We start from the raw sequence: 15,000 nt of genomic DNA on the forward strand, positions 1-15,000 counted from the left end.
TCTGTGCTGGGCATGCTGGGATGGAGAGAGCACGCCAGGCTCGGAGCCCGGTCCAGCGGAGCAGAGACGTGCTGAAGAGCACCGGGGCGTCTGCTAGCCTGTGAGCGGCGGTCAGGAGAGCGGGGCGCTAGCCGAGGTCACCGGATCAGGAAGGCCAGGCCGGCGCCGATCCCAGCGCACCCCACCACCGCCATCAGAGCGCTCCGGATCACGGACTCCACGTCCTCCACGCGGAAGAACTCCACGAACCCATGCTGCGCACACAAAACACTTACATAAGACACGCTAATCCTTAAAGTTACGGTTCTAAACATCTCACATTACTTTGAGCTTTGATGAGAGTGTTGCCGTCAAACAGAAATAGTTTAGACTAATACATACAGATTGTGTTTTATTAATAAACACGCATATATCTGATCTAAAAGGAAAAGATTAAATGCTCAAACTATACCGAAACACCACAGGTAGGTGTTTTGGTCATTATTGGCGCTCCATGTAATATCGGTAATTATTTACTGCTTTATAAAATGAGGATGATCCTTCGAATGCATTACGGGGTTGATGAAGATGCGCGTGTTTAATGGCGGTCTGTCTGACACATGAGCTCCGGAGGTAGAGTTTCACATGTGTTGAATGGACCGAACTTCACGTGTGTGTGTGTGTGTGTGTGTGTGTGAGAGAGATCAGGAGAACAGCTCTGAATTATGCAGTGAAGGAAAGGCAAGCCGTGTGAGTGAGATTTTCCTGCGGCGTCACTCACCCAGCCCTTGTTGCTGAGGATCCAGTGGAGCTGCTGCGAGGTCAGATAGGAGGAGATCTGGAGGGTCACGGCCTCGACGCACCGCTCCCGCTGCAGCTCCTTCAGACGCGAGCACACCACCGCCCCGAAGGCCACCAGACTCACGATCCGGCCCCAGTTCGTGGTGTGGTCTTTGAACATGGTCGTCGCTATGTGGCCGACGAAGCTCATGTCGTCCGCTTGAGCGTCCAGATCCAGGCGCTGAAGCATTCCTGCAAGAAAACGAAACCATTCAAGCACTCTTATCTTACTTATTATCTGTCAGAAACATCTGCATGCCCCGCCCCCTTTTTGATTGTGTTGTCAATCATCAGCCTGTTCTCTTTTTGGGGGGGTTAATGCTTAAACGAGCAATTTTGCTCCAATTACATCTAGACTGTCATTTCCATAAATATTTTAGCACTTAATGTTGAACTCAAGTGCATTCATTTAATTTTAGTTTCGGTTTTGACAACCCTGCTGCAAACACTAATTTCGCATTACTTTTTTCCCCTTCATATTAAAAGGACGTGGTACAGTAATAAGAAGGTAAGGTCACTCATGAACCGGAAGCTGCTGATCAGGTAAGACACTTCGGTTTCGCCCCACCCACCGCGTCGGAAACTGTTCGCAAGCGCTGGCGTGGCCCCGCCCACAGAGCCGTGTTGAAGGCGGCTGATAAGCGGAACTATCGCAGTTCCGAGAATCACAATGACGAACTCGCGGTTTGACTAGATAAAAAAAAAAAAAAAAAAAAAACCTACTGAGGGGGAGAAAAAAAAACACCCTTTGCCGCAAAACAGGTCAACTGCGTTCAAGCTAAAGCGGAAAAACGATTTTGGTAAAACAAAGAACGGATCACAGAACCAGGAAAACGTGTACTAGTAACGTTAAAAATATAAACAGCATAGACACGGGATGGTTTCGATAGGATTATGGTAATTGTTACTGCAAAAGTAATTATATGACTATTACATCAACAAGATACTGACAGTACAATGTTGCCATGTCCTCTCGAAGTCTTCGGTTACTTTCAGCGCCGCAGCCGCGGGTTTTTACAGGTCCGCTGTTTGAAGGGACCCCAAACGATTAAAACAAGAGCCCCTTAAAACGCTATAGAACGGTTTCGGTATACTTTTGAGTGCTAGCTAGGCGGGTTTTGTTGCCAAACCTGGCAACCCCGCGCAGCTTTGTTCGGGGGGTTGTAGCGACTGCGCATGCGCTCTCGTCTTACCTTTGTACGCTATCTCGTGCTTTAAGAGAATGTCCTCGACGACGCGATTCATCGTCGGTAAGGCGTGATGCAGCTTCCGGTCCCGCGAACACATTCCAGTGCGCGTGAAATAAAAATCCAGCAAAAGCTGCCGCGTGTCGCGATCCAGCTCGGCGTAACCGAACTCCTCCGGGTCCGGTGTGCTCGGCAGAGATCCATCCGCCGCGGAAACGAAGCGTCCTTCTAGCTGTAGTCCTTTCAGGCCGTTTGTTCCCGGTCTTAACGGCTTAATCACGGCGTCCGGTTCGTCCGCGCACCCGTCGAGCTCGTCCTCGGTTCGCGCTTTGAGTGGGGTCGCGGGCACGAGCGCCGTGTGCGCGCTGAATAAACTCGCCGCAGCCGTTTTTTTTAACAAATTCAAAGACATATCTCCGATCCCGACGCGATACAGAGGCCTAAACGCGACCTAGACGAGTAAGATTAAATCTTCGAGCCGGTTTAAACTCTGAAGGTTAAAGCGTAGTCTGTAAAGGGTATAGTGCTGGTCGACACTCATACTCGAGTGAAGCGGAAGTAGCGGCGCAGGTCAACGCTTTTATAAGCACGTACTCGCTTGCGTATGACGTCACGGATTTCCCCTGGCCCCTCCCCTTGCCGTATATGGGCTTCTCCTAGACTTTCCACGGAATTTTCCTCCAGAGGGGTCTACGAGTTTCCGAACCGTGCTGAGAATGAAATAAAGCGTAAAGATGATAAATATCGCGTTAAATGCGTTAATGTGGGAGCCGAGCTGCTAGTGAGAAGCGCTGAGGTAAAATGATTAGTCAGTGTGTTTAAAAAATGCTAACACGCCCTCTGACCTTTACCTTCTGACTCACAGACTAATCTATATTACACTGATCAGAGACAGACTGAAAGAAAGTTCAGTGGTGTATATATATATATATATATATATATATATATATATATATATATATATATATATTTTTTTAGAGATCTTTTTGCTCACCAAGCAAAAGCAAAAACAATATTATTTTTTTACTTTTATTCTTACTAATATGTTTTAATGTTATTTTATTATACTTTTAAACAATTTTCAATTTCAATTTTCATAGCTTCAATATATATATATATACACAGTCATGGCCAAAATGATCAGCACCCTTGGTAAATATGATCAAAGTAGGCTTCGAAAATAAACTGCATTGTTAATTCTTTTGATCTTTTAAAAAAAAACAAAAAAAATGTAAGCTTTCATTGGATAATAAGATTTAAAATGGGCGTGAATATCATTACGAAATAATAGGTGGATTATTATCATGAATTTATCCAGCCATGACTTCCTGAACAGGAGAGAAAACAGTCGTCCGTCACAATGAGAAAAAAACAACTCAAACGTGCCGCTGTGTTTGTGATCTATATTCCTGCTGGAGCTTTAGACACTTCAAACCATACAATAATCCAAACCCAAACCTCAAAAACAACCGAAGACTAACTTGTGTAAGGATTTTCAGTGACTGACCTCTGCTGGACATAATAACAAGCACTGGATGTGTTCAGAACAGAGAGGAGAAGCAGACTTGATGTAAAAATTCATTTCCAATACCAGCTTACACATACACACAGTACACCTGATAACACGCCATCATCTTCATACAGCACTTACAGTAACATTAACACACCACTCCTAAATCAGCACCACTGAGAATCATTTGTCATTTCATTTCACTTCATGTCCTCTTTTCGTTTTCTTAAACAAATTGATTTTTTGAAAAATATAGTATTTCTATAATTTCGTATCGAAGCAATAAGTAACTGAATGAAATGAACGCGTTAGTATGTTTATTTCTTATTATCTGAGCCAGGAAATGTTTTTGTGACGTTCAGTCTTTTAGGAAAATAACAGATGAAATAAACATAAAAGATGCAGAAAACATACAGTTCTGGAGAAGACGGTCCTGTAATGAAGAAACGATGAAGAAAAGTGATATGCAGTTATGCAGTTAACTTGATATGCAGTGTGTGTGTGTGTGTGTGTGTGTGTGTGTGTGTGTGTGTGTGTGTGTGTGTGTGTGTGTGTGTGTGTGTGTGTGTGAGGGAGTGTGTATGTGTGTGTGTGAGTGTGTGTGTGTGTGTGTGTGTGTGTGTGTGTGTGTGTGTGTGTGTGTGTGTGTGTGTGTGTGTGTGTGTGTGTATGTGTGTGTGTGTGTGTGTGTGTGTGTGTGTGTGATCCAGTAGGGATAGGTGATATGACCAAAGTCTGACATAACAGTATGAGTAGCTAAAAGTCACAGTTCATCATCCAGAGAAATAAAGATAAATACTTGAAAACTGTTTTATATATATATATATATATATATAGTGCTGTCAAATGGTGAATCACATTATGTTTTGTTTACATAATATATGTACTGTGTATATTTATTATTATGTATATATAAACACACACAGTATATATTAAAAAACAATTGACACGTATTTAAATGTTTATATTTATGCTCATAAAATTTGTTATAAATAAATCTATTTAATATATAAAACATAATTTCTTTCTGAAATATACACATGCATGTGTGTGAGTTTATATATATATATCATAAATATAAACACGTACATGTATTACGTAAACACACACAAAAAATATTTGACAGCGCTGAAAAAACGTAAACTGATAAATAAATACTGTGTAAAAAAGAAGCGTTGTAAATCTAGATCACCGGGAAAAAACTATTTCTTGCTTTTTACTCTGACAACAACTGTAACGTTCAGGAAAAAGTCAGAAATAGTATTTTCTTGTTTCATTCGGTGCGTTAGGTGACTGTTCTCTGTGAAGTTTATCAAATGCCCGCTGATTTGAGTCGTGTGTGAACAGACGCTCGGTGTTTTCACGTTTCTTCAGACCTCAGAGCTGTGTGTGTGTGTGTGTGTGTGTGTGTGCGAGTGTGTGTGTGTGTGTGTGTGTGTGTGTGTGTGAGTGTATGTGAGCGAGAGTGACTGTGTGTGTGAGTGTGTGTGTGTGTGTTAGTGAGTGTGTGTGTGTGTGTGTGTGTGTGTGTGAGTGTGTGTGTGTGTGTGTGTGTGAGTGAGTGTGTGTGTGAGTGAGTGTGGGTGTGTGAGTGTGTGTGTGTGTGTGTGTGTGTGTATGTGTGAGTGAGTGTGTGTGTGAGTGAGTGTGGGTGTGTGTGTGTGTGTGTGTGTGTGTGTGTGTGTGTTAGTGAGTGTGTGTGTGTGTGTGTGTGTGTAGTTAGTGAGTGTGTGTGTGTGTGTGTGTGTGTGTGTTAGTGAGTGTGTGTGTGTGTGTTAGTGAGTTGTGTGTGTGTGTGTGTGTGTCTCTATCCGGCCAGTTTGCTGGCGAGCGGCGTGGCTTTCCTCTGAGGAAGGTCCTGTGGTGTGGGAATATGGTCTCCTGTCACCAGGTTCTTGTCCGCCCCGGCCGCCACCACATGCTTGCTCTTCATCTTGGCCTTTGCCATGTTATAATCTCCCGAGTCAAAGTACTTTTGCTAGAAATCAAGAGAGACACATGTTGTCGGTACACGCCGTTAACAGAGGTGTGTGTGTTCTGACCGGAGACGTGCTCCACTCACTCCTTTCTGGAGTCTCTTCATCAGGAAGTCCGAGCCGCCGGGTTTGTGGCCCAGGTTCGGGTATTTGGCCTTCAGCTTGGCCTCTTCAGACAGGATTGGGTTACAGTCCTTCTCTGGAGAATCCTGCACATATTCAATCAGCACTAACAGTCATGCAATACAGTCACATTGTTCTATTTGATTGTATATTATATAATGTTTATATCATTTATTTCAATAAATAAATATACCATTTGAATATATACTGTATGAACACACTCATATGTGTGTAATTATTAAGTATTATGTAAAATAAATACACACAGTAGGCATATGTATTTTGAAAATATGTTATTTTTCTATATTTCTATATTCTATATTTTTCTATATTTCATATATAATCAGCATGCTTTTCTTTAATATAAACACACACACATATATATATATATATATATATATATATATATATATATATATATATATATATATATATATATATAAAATAAACACACACACATAATTGTTTACATTATTTGGGGCTATTAGCCCTATCTTTGTTGCTATTAAAATAGATGATATAGATATATTTATTATCATTTTTAAGTTAAAAATTCACTGTTAAACAAATGTACAGTTCTTCTAAAGTCAATCTTGTTAAATAACTGTGCTCTATATATTGACCAAAATAAAATAGAATATGATTTTTGGCCTTTTTGACCAGCCCTGACATAAAATCTGTTTATTTTAAGACGTTTGATTAATTTAGCTGCGCTGTAAATAAAAACAGTGAATAATTTCGTAGAGGAATTCCAAATCGAATTAGTTTCTCAATCGATTAATGTTTTTTTACAACATTACCACATGTTCCTCTCTGTGATGCTGCTTTAAATCACTGTGTCTTGATCCTGTATTGTATCGTGATGCTGTCACGTTATCAGAGTCAAACACATAATAAAAGAACAACAACAAACAAACGAGTTTACGTTTGACAAGCTGCGGCATGACAACAAACGCCAACCAATGGGAATGCGCTCTCTGTGTGACTGATCGACGGCTCGACCAATCAGCGCGAGGATTGCCGCGCGGCGTGGGCGTGACCCCCGCGAGTCTCACTCAGGACCAGCTAAGTCACGATTTCTTTCTTCTCGTGTATTAGCGTTAATGAATAGCAGATAAAAGCACTGCTGCGCTTCAGAGCGCCTCGTTTATCAAACGCGTGCGGGGCTCGTTTTCTTTCAGTCATTGATCGGTACCTGCTTCTCTTCTTCAGACTCCGGGTCCAGAGTGTCCGCGTCCGGATTCTCTGACATGATTCCCGCGACACTAACACAGAAAACAAACCCGCTCCTCCGTCCACAACAACGCGCTTTCAACGCAGCGATAACTAAAGATTTATTGCAGCAATATTCCCTCTCAACACCAAAATGGCGAATGACGCATCTGACGTAAGCGGTAGTGGGCGGGACTCAGAGTGCAAGCGGCCAATGAGAGCACGGCGGCGCTACGCAACGACCTGCTCGATTGATTTAACGACGATATTTAAAACTAGTTCACTTTACTGCGTGAACACGAATCTATAAGGCACAGCGAAATAAATATAATTAACTCAAAACCAGGTCTGTGTATAAGACGATTTGGCATAGATAGAATTACTCCCGATCGCCGCGTGATGGCGCTGTTAAATCAACAAAATGAACGCTAAAACATATCTACACGTTTATTTTATTAATACCGAAACACTGAGGCGAACGTACAGAATTTATGCTTTGCGTCAGAACGGCGTGTCGGATTTATTTCAGTTAAAATAAATACTTTTTTGTATTTTACATGTGAAATAATTAAAAAGGGAAATAAATCTATAATAAACGTATAATAACATAAAATTAGCTGAGATTTTAGGAAATGACGAAGTCTCCTTTGTTACTGCTTTTTTTATAACAGTACAGAATACAACAGTGATAACACTTGCACGGACAACGAAATAAAATAGTAGAAAAATATGCTAAAAAAATAAATGTGATAATAATAATTGTAATAAACGCTACATCAAAAATAAAAAGTGCAATAAAACGGCCATATTTATCTTATCTTGTACGTAAGATTCTCTACACAAACACTTTAACAGCGAGCGAATTCTGTAGCTTTCTTATCACTATATACTGACATTTGAACATAATTATGCTTATCTCTTAAAAAGACCACGAAGAGGGGAATTTGCATGTATGTATGTAAAATTTGCTTAAGAAGAAATGATGGAGTCTCCGGCTCGAGGATCCTGGATCCGGGTGACGTCGGTGAGCAGAACAGGTGCGCACGTTCTGAGCGTTCCGATTGGAGGAGAGGAGCCCGAGCGCGTCCCGATTGGCTGAGGGCTCGCAGGGGCGTGTCCGCAGGTGAGGTGCTCCGGCTGATCGCACAGGGAAGTGAACAGTCCAAAATCTCACATTGGACGTCATTTTATTTTTATAAACTGGCAGATGTGGTGAGTTGAAATGCTTTTTTGAGTATTTTTATTATTATTAGTTGATAGGCAGATACCCTTATACACATAGAAAGAGGTAAGATCATTTTTTTCGCTTGTGTTGAGGATTTCTTTTAAACTAGAATGCTTTTAAACTAGTGCTTATGGAGGGTAAATGTAACCCCCAGCGAGTGATTAGCAGGCGATGTGTTTGGTAACGAGGATGTGGATGTCGGTGGAGGTTCTGTTAACAGAGAGGAATGACCACACTGACCAAGAGGAACCGGCGCCCGGAGGCTCCAGCGGAGCGATGGAGTAACGCTGAGGACACGGAGGACAAGACAGACGGCACCGATGAGGAACAAGACAACGACTCCAAATCACTGAGACTCACACTGATGGAGGAGATTCTGCTGCTGGGACTCAAAGACAAAGAGGTTTCACACACACACACACACACACACACACACACACACACTCGTCTGGTAAGACTGGTCAGGTAGTCTTTCAGTCCCGGAGCTCATGCAGTGTCACGTAATTGTTGAAAAATGCTTCTCGTGTTATTCTGTAAAAATCAGGTCGGACCGGTTACGAGCGTCTCCGGTCTCTTTTAGCCGGCGTGAGAGAAGTCGAGCTGATCTGTTTGACCACAAATCACAATAAAACCAAACGAGAGAGAATACAGATTCACACACCGCCTTCTACAAGCGTTCAGAGCCTGAAGAGTCTCTGCAAAACTACCACATATTTATCGAATGTTCAACTAATGTGTTTTAATAGTATTTGTTGCTCAGGTGTCGGGCGTCCCTTACTAAAATCAGCCGTGGTTTTACCAACAACTAAACAAACAAAAGACAACTGAACATGATAACTACCCATTAACCAGTGGTTTTTCTACAATAACCAGCTGGAGTTTGTAGTAAACCTGTGGTTGTGCAAATAATCATGATTGCAACACTTTTATTAAAGTAAAAACAAGCTGTCTTAAGGGATTTCAATTGATTCAAAATGTGCAATTTGACAAATAGCGAGGTTTTTTTTATGTCTATATATATATAAATATATTAAAAGATGGCAGTAGGGTTAATGAAAACAAGCAAAGAGATTGCAAGCAAGAAATGTCTGTTGGACAGGCTGAGATGCGAGCAGCTATCTTCAGATCTTCAGGACGGAACGAGAGCTAGAGTTGAAGAAGAGCGGTGATATGAAGAGCCAGGTTTCTGAACCACAGAAGCTAAAGAAGCCACGTGAGACCGAGAAGAGAAGCGCTCCGAGAACTGAGCCTTGAGGAACACCACTAGAGACTCGGACACCTCGCCTCTCCGAGATGCCTTGAAGGAACGATCTGAGAGATGAGAAAGTCGTATGGCTTTAATTTCATTAATGAAGAATGAGGTGAGCCTCTAGAGCTGATGAAGAAGGGGAGAAGGAGAACAAAGAGAGGAGGAAAATGGAGAGAGGGGTAGAAAGTATCAGGAGCATCAAGAGAGGAGGAGAACATGAAACCATAGCAGATAGCTGAGAGGAGGAGCGTGGGCTACGTCAGAAGATGACCTGTGCGTGACCCTCGCTTCAGGTCCAGAGAGCCAGCAGAGGGAGGTTGGCTGTAGATGTTTTGTGATACGTGATCCAACAACTATTACCCATCCTTCTGCATTTCTCTGAACTGATTTCATTCCAGCTCAAATCACTCACTCGGTTTATTCAGCTCGTCTCGTCCTCCACTTTTTGTGTGATCAGTCATGTTCACGGGACACGGTCAGCGCTGTTATTAGCTCCGCTCGCTAGTTTTTACTAAAAGAGGCTCCCTGTGTTCACCGGGGTCACCTGGGATAGTGAAAGTCCTCTGGTGTGACGAATCAAAAATATACTTCAAATAAACCGATAACGCTTCTAATGTTATTTAGTGTTCTTAAAAGGAATACAATTCAAGGTCGATATGAAGTCGGACAACAAATATAGCCTGTATTTTAAAAATAAAACATAATTCCTTGAAGTGTTTAGTGTTTTAATAGTGACTTGACTGCTGAGGAAAACAAGCTGTTTGTGAATAGAAAGTTACTGAGTGGTTTATCATGGGTGTTCAGTTCACTTTTGAATATTTTTACATCCCTAACAGACAGACAGACAGACAGATAGATAGATAGACAGACAGACAGATAGATAGACAGAGAGAGAGAGAGAGAGAGAGACAGACAGACAGATAGATAGATAGACAGATAGATAGATAGACAGACAGACAGATAGATAGACAGAGAGAGAGAGAGAGAGAGAGAGAGACAGACAGACAGACAGATAGATAGATAGATAGACAGATAGATAGATAGATAGATAGACAGCATGTTTCTATTTTTAAATGAAGCACATGTATAGTGTCCGGAGGTGGTGTGTATTAAGGAGGTTGTACAGTTAGATGAACAGATTGGACGGATGACAGGATGGAGGGATGTTGGGTGGATGTTTGTGTAGATGGGTCGGTTAGTTGTTTGATGATAATTGCAGGAGTGTGTTCAGACTTGTGAATACTTCAGGTGTGTCTCTACGTCAGAGCCTGTGGAAAGTCTATGAGCAAACCTCCTAATAACCTGATGAATATAAAACAGGTCTGTGTGTGTGTGTGTGTGTGTGTGTGTGTGTGTGTATCTGTGTGTGTTGGAACAGCAAGGAATTCTTCAGATTCTTTTCCCTGTAGTTTAATCACACACAGAAGTGAGTCTTTATAGCACAGACGAGCATGTTGTTGTTGTTTCTGGTCCCAGCTCGCTTTACATGCTGCTCCTCACAAGATATACAACTATAACCAGATCATTCACAAACTGGAGTCTGTTACTGACTCCAGATTACATTACAAAAATTATAGCTATTACTCTTTTAAAATTAAAATAAATATTTTTGGGTTACACTTTATTTTAAGGTATGATTATACATTTAAGTACTGAGTAATATTAATGAACGACATGTGCTTATTATTGAGTTTAGGGTTGTCTGCATGTCATTATGCATCATTTATTATTTGCTGTTGTTATAATAATTATAATAAGTACATTAAAATAAAGTGTTATGAAATGCAGAGTTTGTGTTTCTAAAGAAAGCGATCCGAGCGTGTGCTTCTGAACGCAGGGCTACACGTCCTTCTGGAACGACAGCATCTCGTCGGGTCTGCGCGGCTGTGTTCTGGTGGAGCTGGCGCTGAGAGGACGGGTTCAGCTGGAGCCGCAGAGCTCACGCAAGAGAAAACTACTGGACCGCAAGGTGAGGAGCAGCTGTCCGGGTGAAGCACGGATCAGGAGTGATGAACTAGTCTTACGTCGCTGGGGTATATTTGTAGCCAAACTCACGTATGAGTCGAAATGATCGATTTTTCTTTTTATGCCATAATCGTTAGGATATTAAGATCACGCTTACCTCCTATCGTAAATATAGCAAAGCTTCATGTTTTTATCAGTAACATGCACCGCTAAGGACTACTTTGAGCAACTTTAAATGTGATTTTCTCAATATTTGGATTGTTTTTTGCACCCTCAGATTTCAGACTGGTCCTAATCACTGCATCAGGCATCAATCATCAAACTCAGAAGTTCAGATGCAGCGTTAAAGACAGCATTTTCGTGCTCGATTTTATTTTTCAGGATTCACAGACGAATAGAAAGCTAACAATCACTTTATAAATGCCTTTCCTGTCACCTTTCATCAGTTTAAAGAGTCTTTCTTAAGCAGCTGTTTTTAACACGGAGCGGTAAAGCAGTATATTATTCTGGTTTCTGGACTGGAGTAATGACGCAGAAAACACCAAAATTAAATGACACTTTAACTCATATTCACAGAGAAAGCAGCCGTTTTAGATTGGAATATTATTTCACATTTTTTTACCGTATTTCGGATCAAATGAATGAAGAAGGAACATTCAGAGTCAGCACAAATGTAAAAACACACCTGATCTCGGGGCTGTGAGGCGTCTTCTTCTTATTGTCTGAGTGAAAGCAAACCAGCCGGACCGGACGTGTTAGTCAATCAGAGCCGCCTTAAACCTGCAGAGGATGACGATATCAGGTCTCTTCTCAGGTCTGGTCTGATCTAAATCACCTGATGAAGCCTTCTACTTTATACTGTTCAGTGCTTTGATGCAAGCTGTGTTGTTAAAAGCGCTATATAAATAAAAATGATTGATTGATTGATTGATTGATGAAGTAACAGCACGTCTTGTTAAGGACTTAAGTAGTTCTTAAGATGTTTCTAGTAGTACTTCCTTTCACTCGGCAGTAACATGAAACGAATGTTATGTGTAGTATCAGTTCAGATGATGTTTAATTAGCTGATGATGGGATTAAATTATGAGTGGAACTGGATTAAAGTGCTGAATGAAGACTCTGACACGCAATATAGGTCTTACTGAGCTGAAACATTCTTGAGGAAAAAGTCATTTTGGTCCCTTTTTAAACATGAAGTCACTGTGAAAACATGTTCTGTTTAATGATAGATGATGAAGACTCTGATGTAGAAGCAGCACACACTGATTAAAAACACAAAACCAAGAATACAGACTGCTTCTTTAAATCTGATCTAATCACAGGGTTGTTTCAGGGTCAACAGATCTCACACTTGGTGAAATTAGGTGAGCAGTGCGTTAATAGTGTGTGTGTGTGTGTGTGTGTGTGTGTGTGTGTGTGTGTGTGTTCAGGTGTTGGTGAAGTCCACTGCTCCCACAGGTGATGTGCTGCTGGATGAAGCGCTGAAACACATTAAAAACACAGAACCACCGGAGGATGTGTCCAGCTGGATAGAGCTACTGACAGGTGACACACACAGAGACACACTGACACACACAGACACGCACACACACACTCACTGACATGCACACACACACACAGGTGCACACACACACACTGACACTCACTCACACACACACACTCACTGACACGTGCACATACACACACACACACACACTCACTGACATGCACACACACACACAGGTGCACACACACACACTGACACTCACTCACACACACACTCACTGACACGTGCACATACACACACACACACACACTCACTGACACGTGCACATACACACACACACACACACTCACTGACACGCGCACACACACACTGACATGCACACACACACACACTCACTGACAAGCGCACACACACACGCACACACACACACACACACTCGCGTACACACACACTCGCGTACACACTCAGAGATCTAGAGACAAACACACAGAAAATGACACACACACACACACACACACACCTAATATTAAGTGACCTTAAGTACAGTGTCTCACACCTTCATCAATCCTTAGAAACCATGCACTTATTGTGTAAATTATTTTACATTGCAATGAAATGTTTATAAAAATGTAACCTACATGTAATTACATCTGCAAGGACTTTTTGTTCTTAAATGTATAATTCCACTGTTGACCCGCCCCTTAACCCCTAAACCTACCCAAACCAACTAAACCCGTCCTAACTTACCCGCAGAGAAGTGTTTTACGACTCCGTATGAACACCACCTCTTGAATTCTTTGATGCGAGTACGCAGGTGTTTATCTGCAGCGTATTTCTGCGTGTGTTTTCAGGCGAGACGTGGAACCCTCTGAAGCTTCACTTCCAGATGAGGAACGTGCGCGAGCGGCTAGCCAAGAGTCTGGTGGAGAAGGGCGTCCTGAGCACGGAGAAGCAGAACTTCCTCCTGTTCGACATGACCACGCACCCGCTGACGGACAGCAGCGAGAAGGAGCGTCTGCTGCGGCGCGTCCAGGACAGTCTGCTGGAGCGCTGGACCAACGACTGGCGCCGCATGAGCCGCCGCGGCCTGGCGCTAATCCTGCTAGCGCACGCCGCCGACGTGCTGGAGTCGGCCCTGAGCTCGCTGAACGACGAGCGCTACGACACGGCCTGCTCACGCTCCCGCGGCCTGCTGGAGGCCGACCCCGACCTGGAGAGCGCCAGGGTCACGACCCCCGCCGAGGAGGTCATCTGGGCCGTGCTGGCCGCCTTCAACAGGTCCTGAGAGCCCTTCACGGACGGCATCTCGCTCACTACACAGACAGCAGGGCACACGGCTTCGATTCTGTTCACACTGTTTTGGCTGTAAAGAGGTTTAGTCGCCTATTTAATTCATATATAATTAGATTTTATTGATTTTATTTCAACTGCTAAAAATATTTTATTTACAAAAAAAACATCTTAATTTTTATTTAATTTAATCTAAATTTCAGTTACTAGCCAATATAATTTTTCATAATTTATTTTAACAGTAATTTTAATTTTAAATTTGATCACTTCTCCATTTAATTTTAGTTGTTTCCCGAGGCATCATTTCTAATTTTTTTTTAGTTATCAATAACAAAATTGAAGTGTACTTAATTGACTAAAATTAACATTTTGTAAAACTATAATGTACATCAAAAATCCTAAAAGCTAAAAATGTATAAAACTAAACAAAATATAAAATAAAAATGCCAATAAAAACTAAAATTAAAAAATATGAATGATACTAAAATAACACTGGTTATAATTATATTAGGCAATGCTTTTATTCCAAATACCCTTCACAAGTGTGACGCCTTGAACTGCTGTCTAGTTAGGGAGCGTGTGATAACAGGGCTCGTCTCCGGTTGGTCAGCCGACGCGTCACATGACCTCACCGCTTCATCATGTGACCCTCTTCTTCATGATGTCAGCGCTCAGTAAACCACACCCAATAACACCCCTTTATTAAAATTAATTTGTGAAGATCCGGATCGGTGAAGAACTCCAGGCCTCGCTTCGACTCTATTCATGATTTTAATGAACTTTCATGTAGAAGAGTTTTATGGTCGGTAAAAGATATAATGCGTGGAGATATATATATTATATAAATATATGTGTGTGTGTGTGTGTGTGTCATCCAAAATCAAGGTATTTGTTTACATAATGCACACACACACACACACACAAATAAACATATGCATGTAATACGAAAAATATGTAT

The 15,000-nt window shown here is 41.8% G+C and overlaps 3 protein-coding genes across 4 annotated transcripts in view; 1 reads left to right on the forward strand and 2 right to left on the reverse strand.

Annotated features, from left to right (window-relative positions):
• Nucleotides 1–2,570, reverse strand: part of mcl1a (MCL1 apoptosis regulator, BCL2 family member a) — a 2,649-nt gene extending 79 nt beyond the window's left edge. The window contains exons 1-3 of the mRNA XM_043232998.1: nucleotides 2,013–2,570; nucleotides 761–1,011; nucleotides 1–254 (exon numbers count right to left, since the gene is read on the reverse strand). The exon at nucleotides 1–254 is cut by the window's left edge and continues 79 nt beyond it. Of these exons, the coding sequence (XP_043088933.1) occupies nucleotides 138–254; nucleotides 761–1,011; nucleotides 2,013–2,418 (774 nt within the window). The 5' untranslated portion in view covers nucleotides 2,419–2,570 and the 3' untranslated portion in view covers nucleotides 1–137. The remainder of the gene's footprint in view (nucleotides 255–760; nucleotides 1,012–2,012) is intronic.
• A 2,639-nt stretch (nucleotides 2,571–5,209) lies between these two features.
• Nucleotides 5,210–7,015, reverse strand: ensaa (endosulfine alpha a). Its single transcript, XM_043233073.1, has 3 exons — nucleotides 6,811–7,015; nucleotides 5,579–5,701; nucleotides 5,210–5,494 (listed from the first exon to the last, which is right to left on the reverse strand). Exons 1-3 carry the CDS (start codon nucleotides 6,865–6,867, stop codon nucleotides 5,324–5,326), a joined length of 351 nt encoding a protein of 116 aa, XP_043089008.1. The 5' UTR covers nucleotides 6,868–7,015; the 3' UTR covers nucleotides 5,210–5,323.
• A 910-nt stretch (nucleotides 7,016–7,925) lies between these two features.
• golph3l (golgi phosphoprotein 3-like) lies at nucleotides 7,926–14,992 on the forward strand. 2 transcript variants are annotated; one of them, XM_043233071.1, is made up of 5 exons: nucleotides 7,926–8,039; nucleotides 8,260–8,455; nucleotides 11,139–11,270; nucleotides 12,697–12,811; nucleotides 13,604–14,992. In XM_043233071.1, exons 2-5 carry the CDS (start codon nucleotides 8,279–8,281, stop codon nucleotides 14,035–14,037), a joined length of 858 nt encoding a protein of 285 aa, XP_043089006.1. In that variant the 5' UTR covers nucleotides 7,926–8,039; nucleotides 8,260–8,278; the 3' UTR covers nucleotides 14,038–14,992. The 2 variants fall into 2 exon arrangements, with proteins under 2 accessions (XP_043089006.1, XP_043089007.1); XM_043233072.1 differs by having other exon boundaries at nucleotides 8,002–8,115.
• Nucleotides 14,993–15,000: the final 8 nt, after the last annotated feature.

Source organism: Puntigrus tetrazona, unplaced genomic scaffold (assembly GCF_018831695.1).
Source record: "Puntigrus tetrazona isolate hp1 unplaced genomic scaffold, ASM1883169v1 S000000746, whole genome shotgun sequence".
NCBI lineage: Eukaryota > Metazoa > Chordata > Actinopteri > Cypriniformes > Cyprinidae > Puntigrus > Puntigrus tetrazona.

Bases quoted from the DNA above. Each gene is read 5' to 3' on its own strand.
- ensaa (XM_043233073.1), bottom strand. From the start codon at position 6,867: ATGTCAGAGAATCCGGACGCGGACACTCTGGACCCGGAGTCTGAAGAA. The intron at 5,702-6,810 runs GTACCGATCAAT...GAATATGTGCAG, and splicing joins AGTCTGAAGAAGAGAAGCAG to GATTCTCCAGAGAAGGACTG. The intron at 5,495-5,578 runs GTGAGTGGAGCA...CTTGATTTCTAG, and splicing joins TGAAGAGACTCCAGAAAGGA to CAAAAGTACTTTGACTCGGG.
- golph3l (XM_043233071.1), top strand. From the start codon at position 8,279: ATGACCACACTGACCAAGAGGAACCGGCGCCCGGAGGCTCCAGCGGAG. The intron at 8,456-11,138 runs GTTTCACACACA...TTCTGAACGCAG, and splicing joins TGGGACTCAAAGACAAAGAG to GGCTACACGTCCTTCTGGAA. The intron at 11,271-12,696 runs GTGAGGAGCAGC...GTGTGTGTTCAG, and splicing joins GAAAACTACTGGACCGCAAG to GTGTTGGTGAAGTCCACTGC.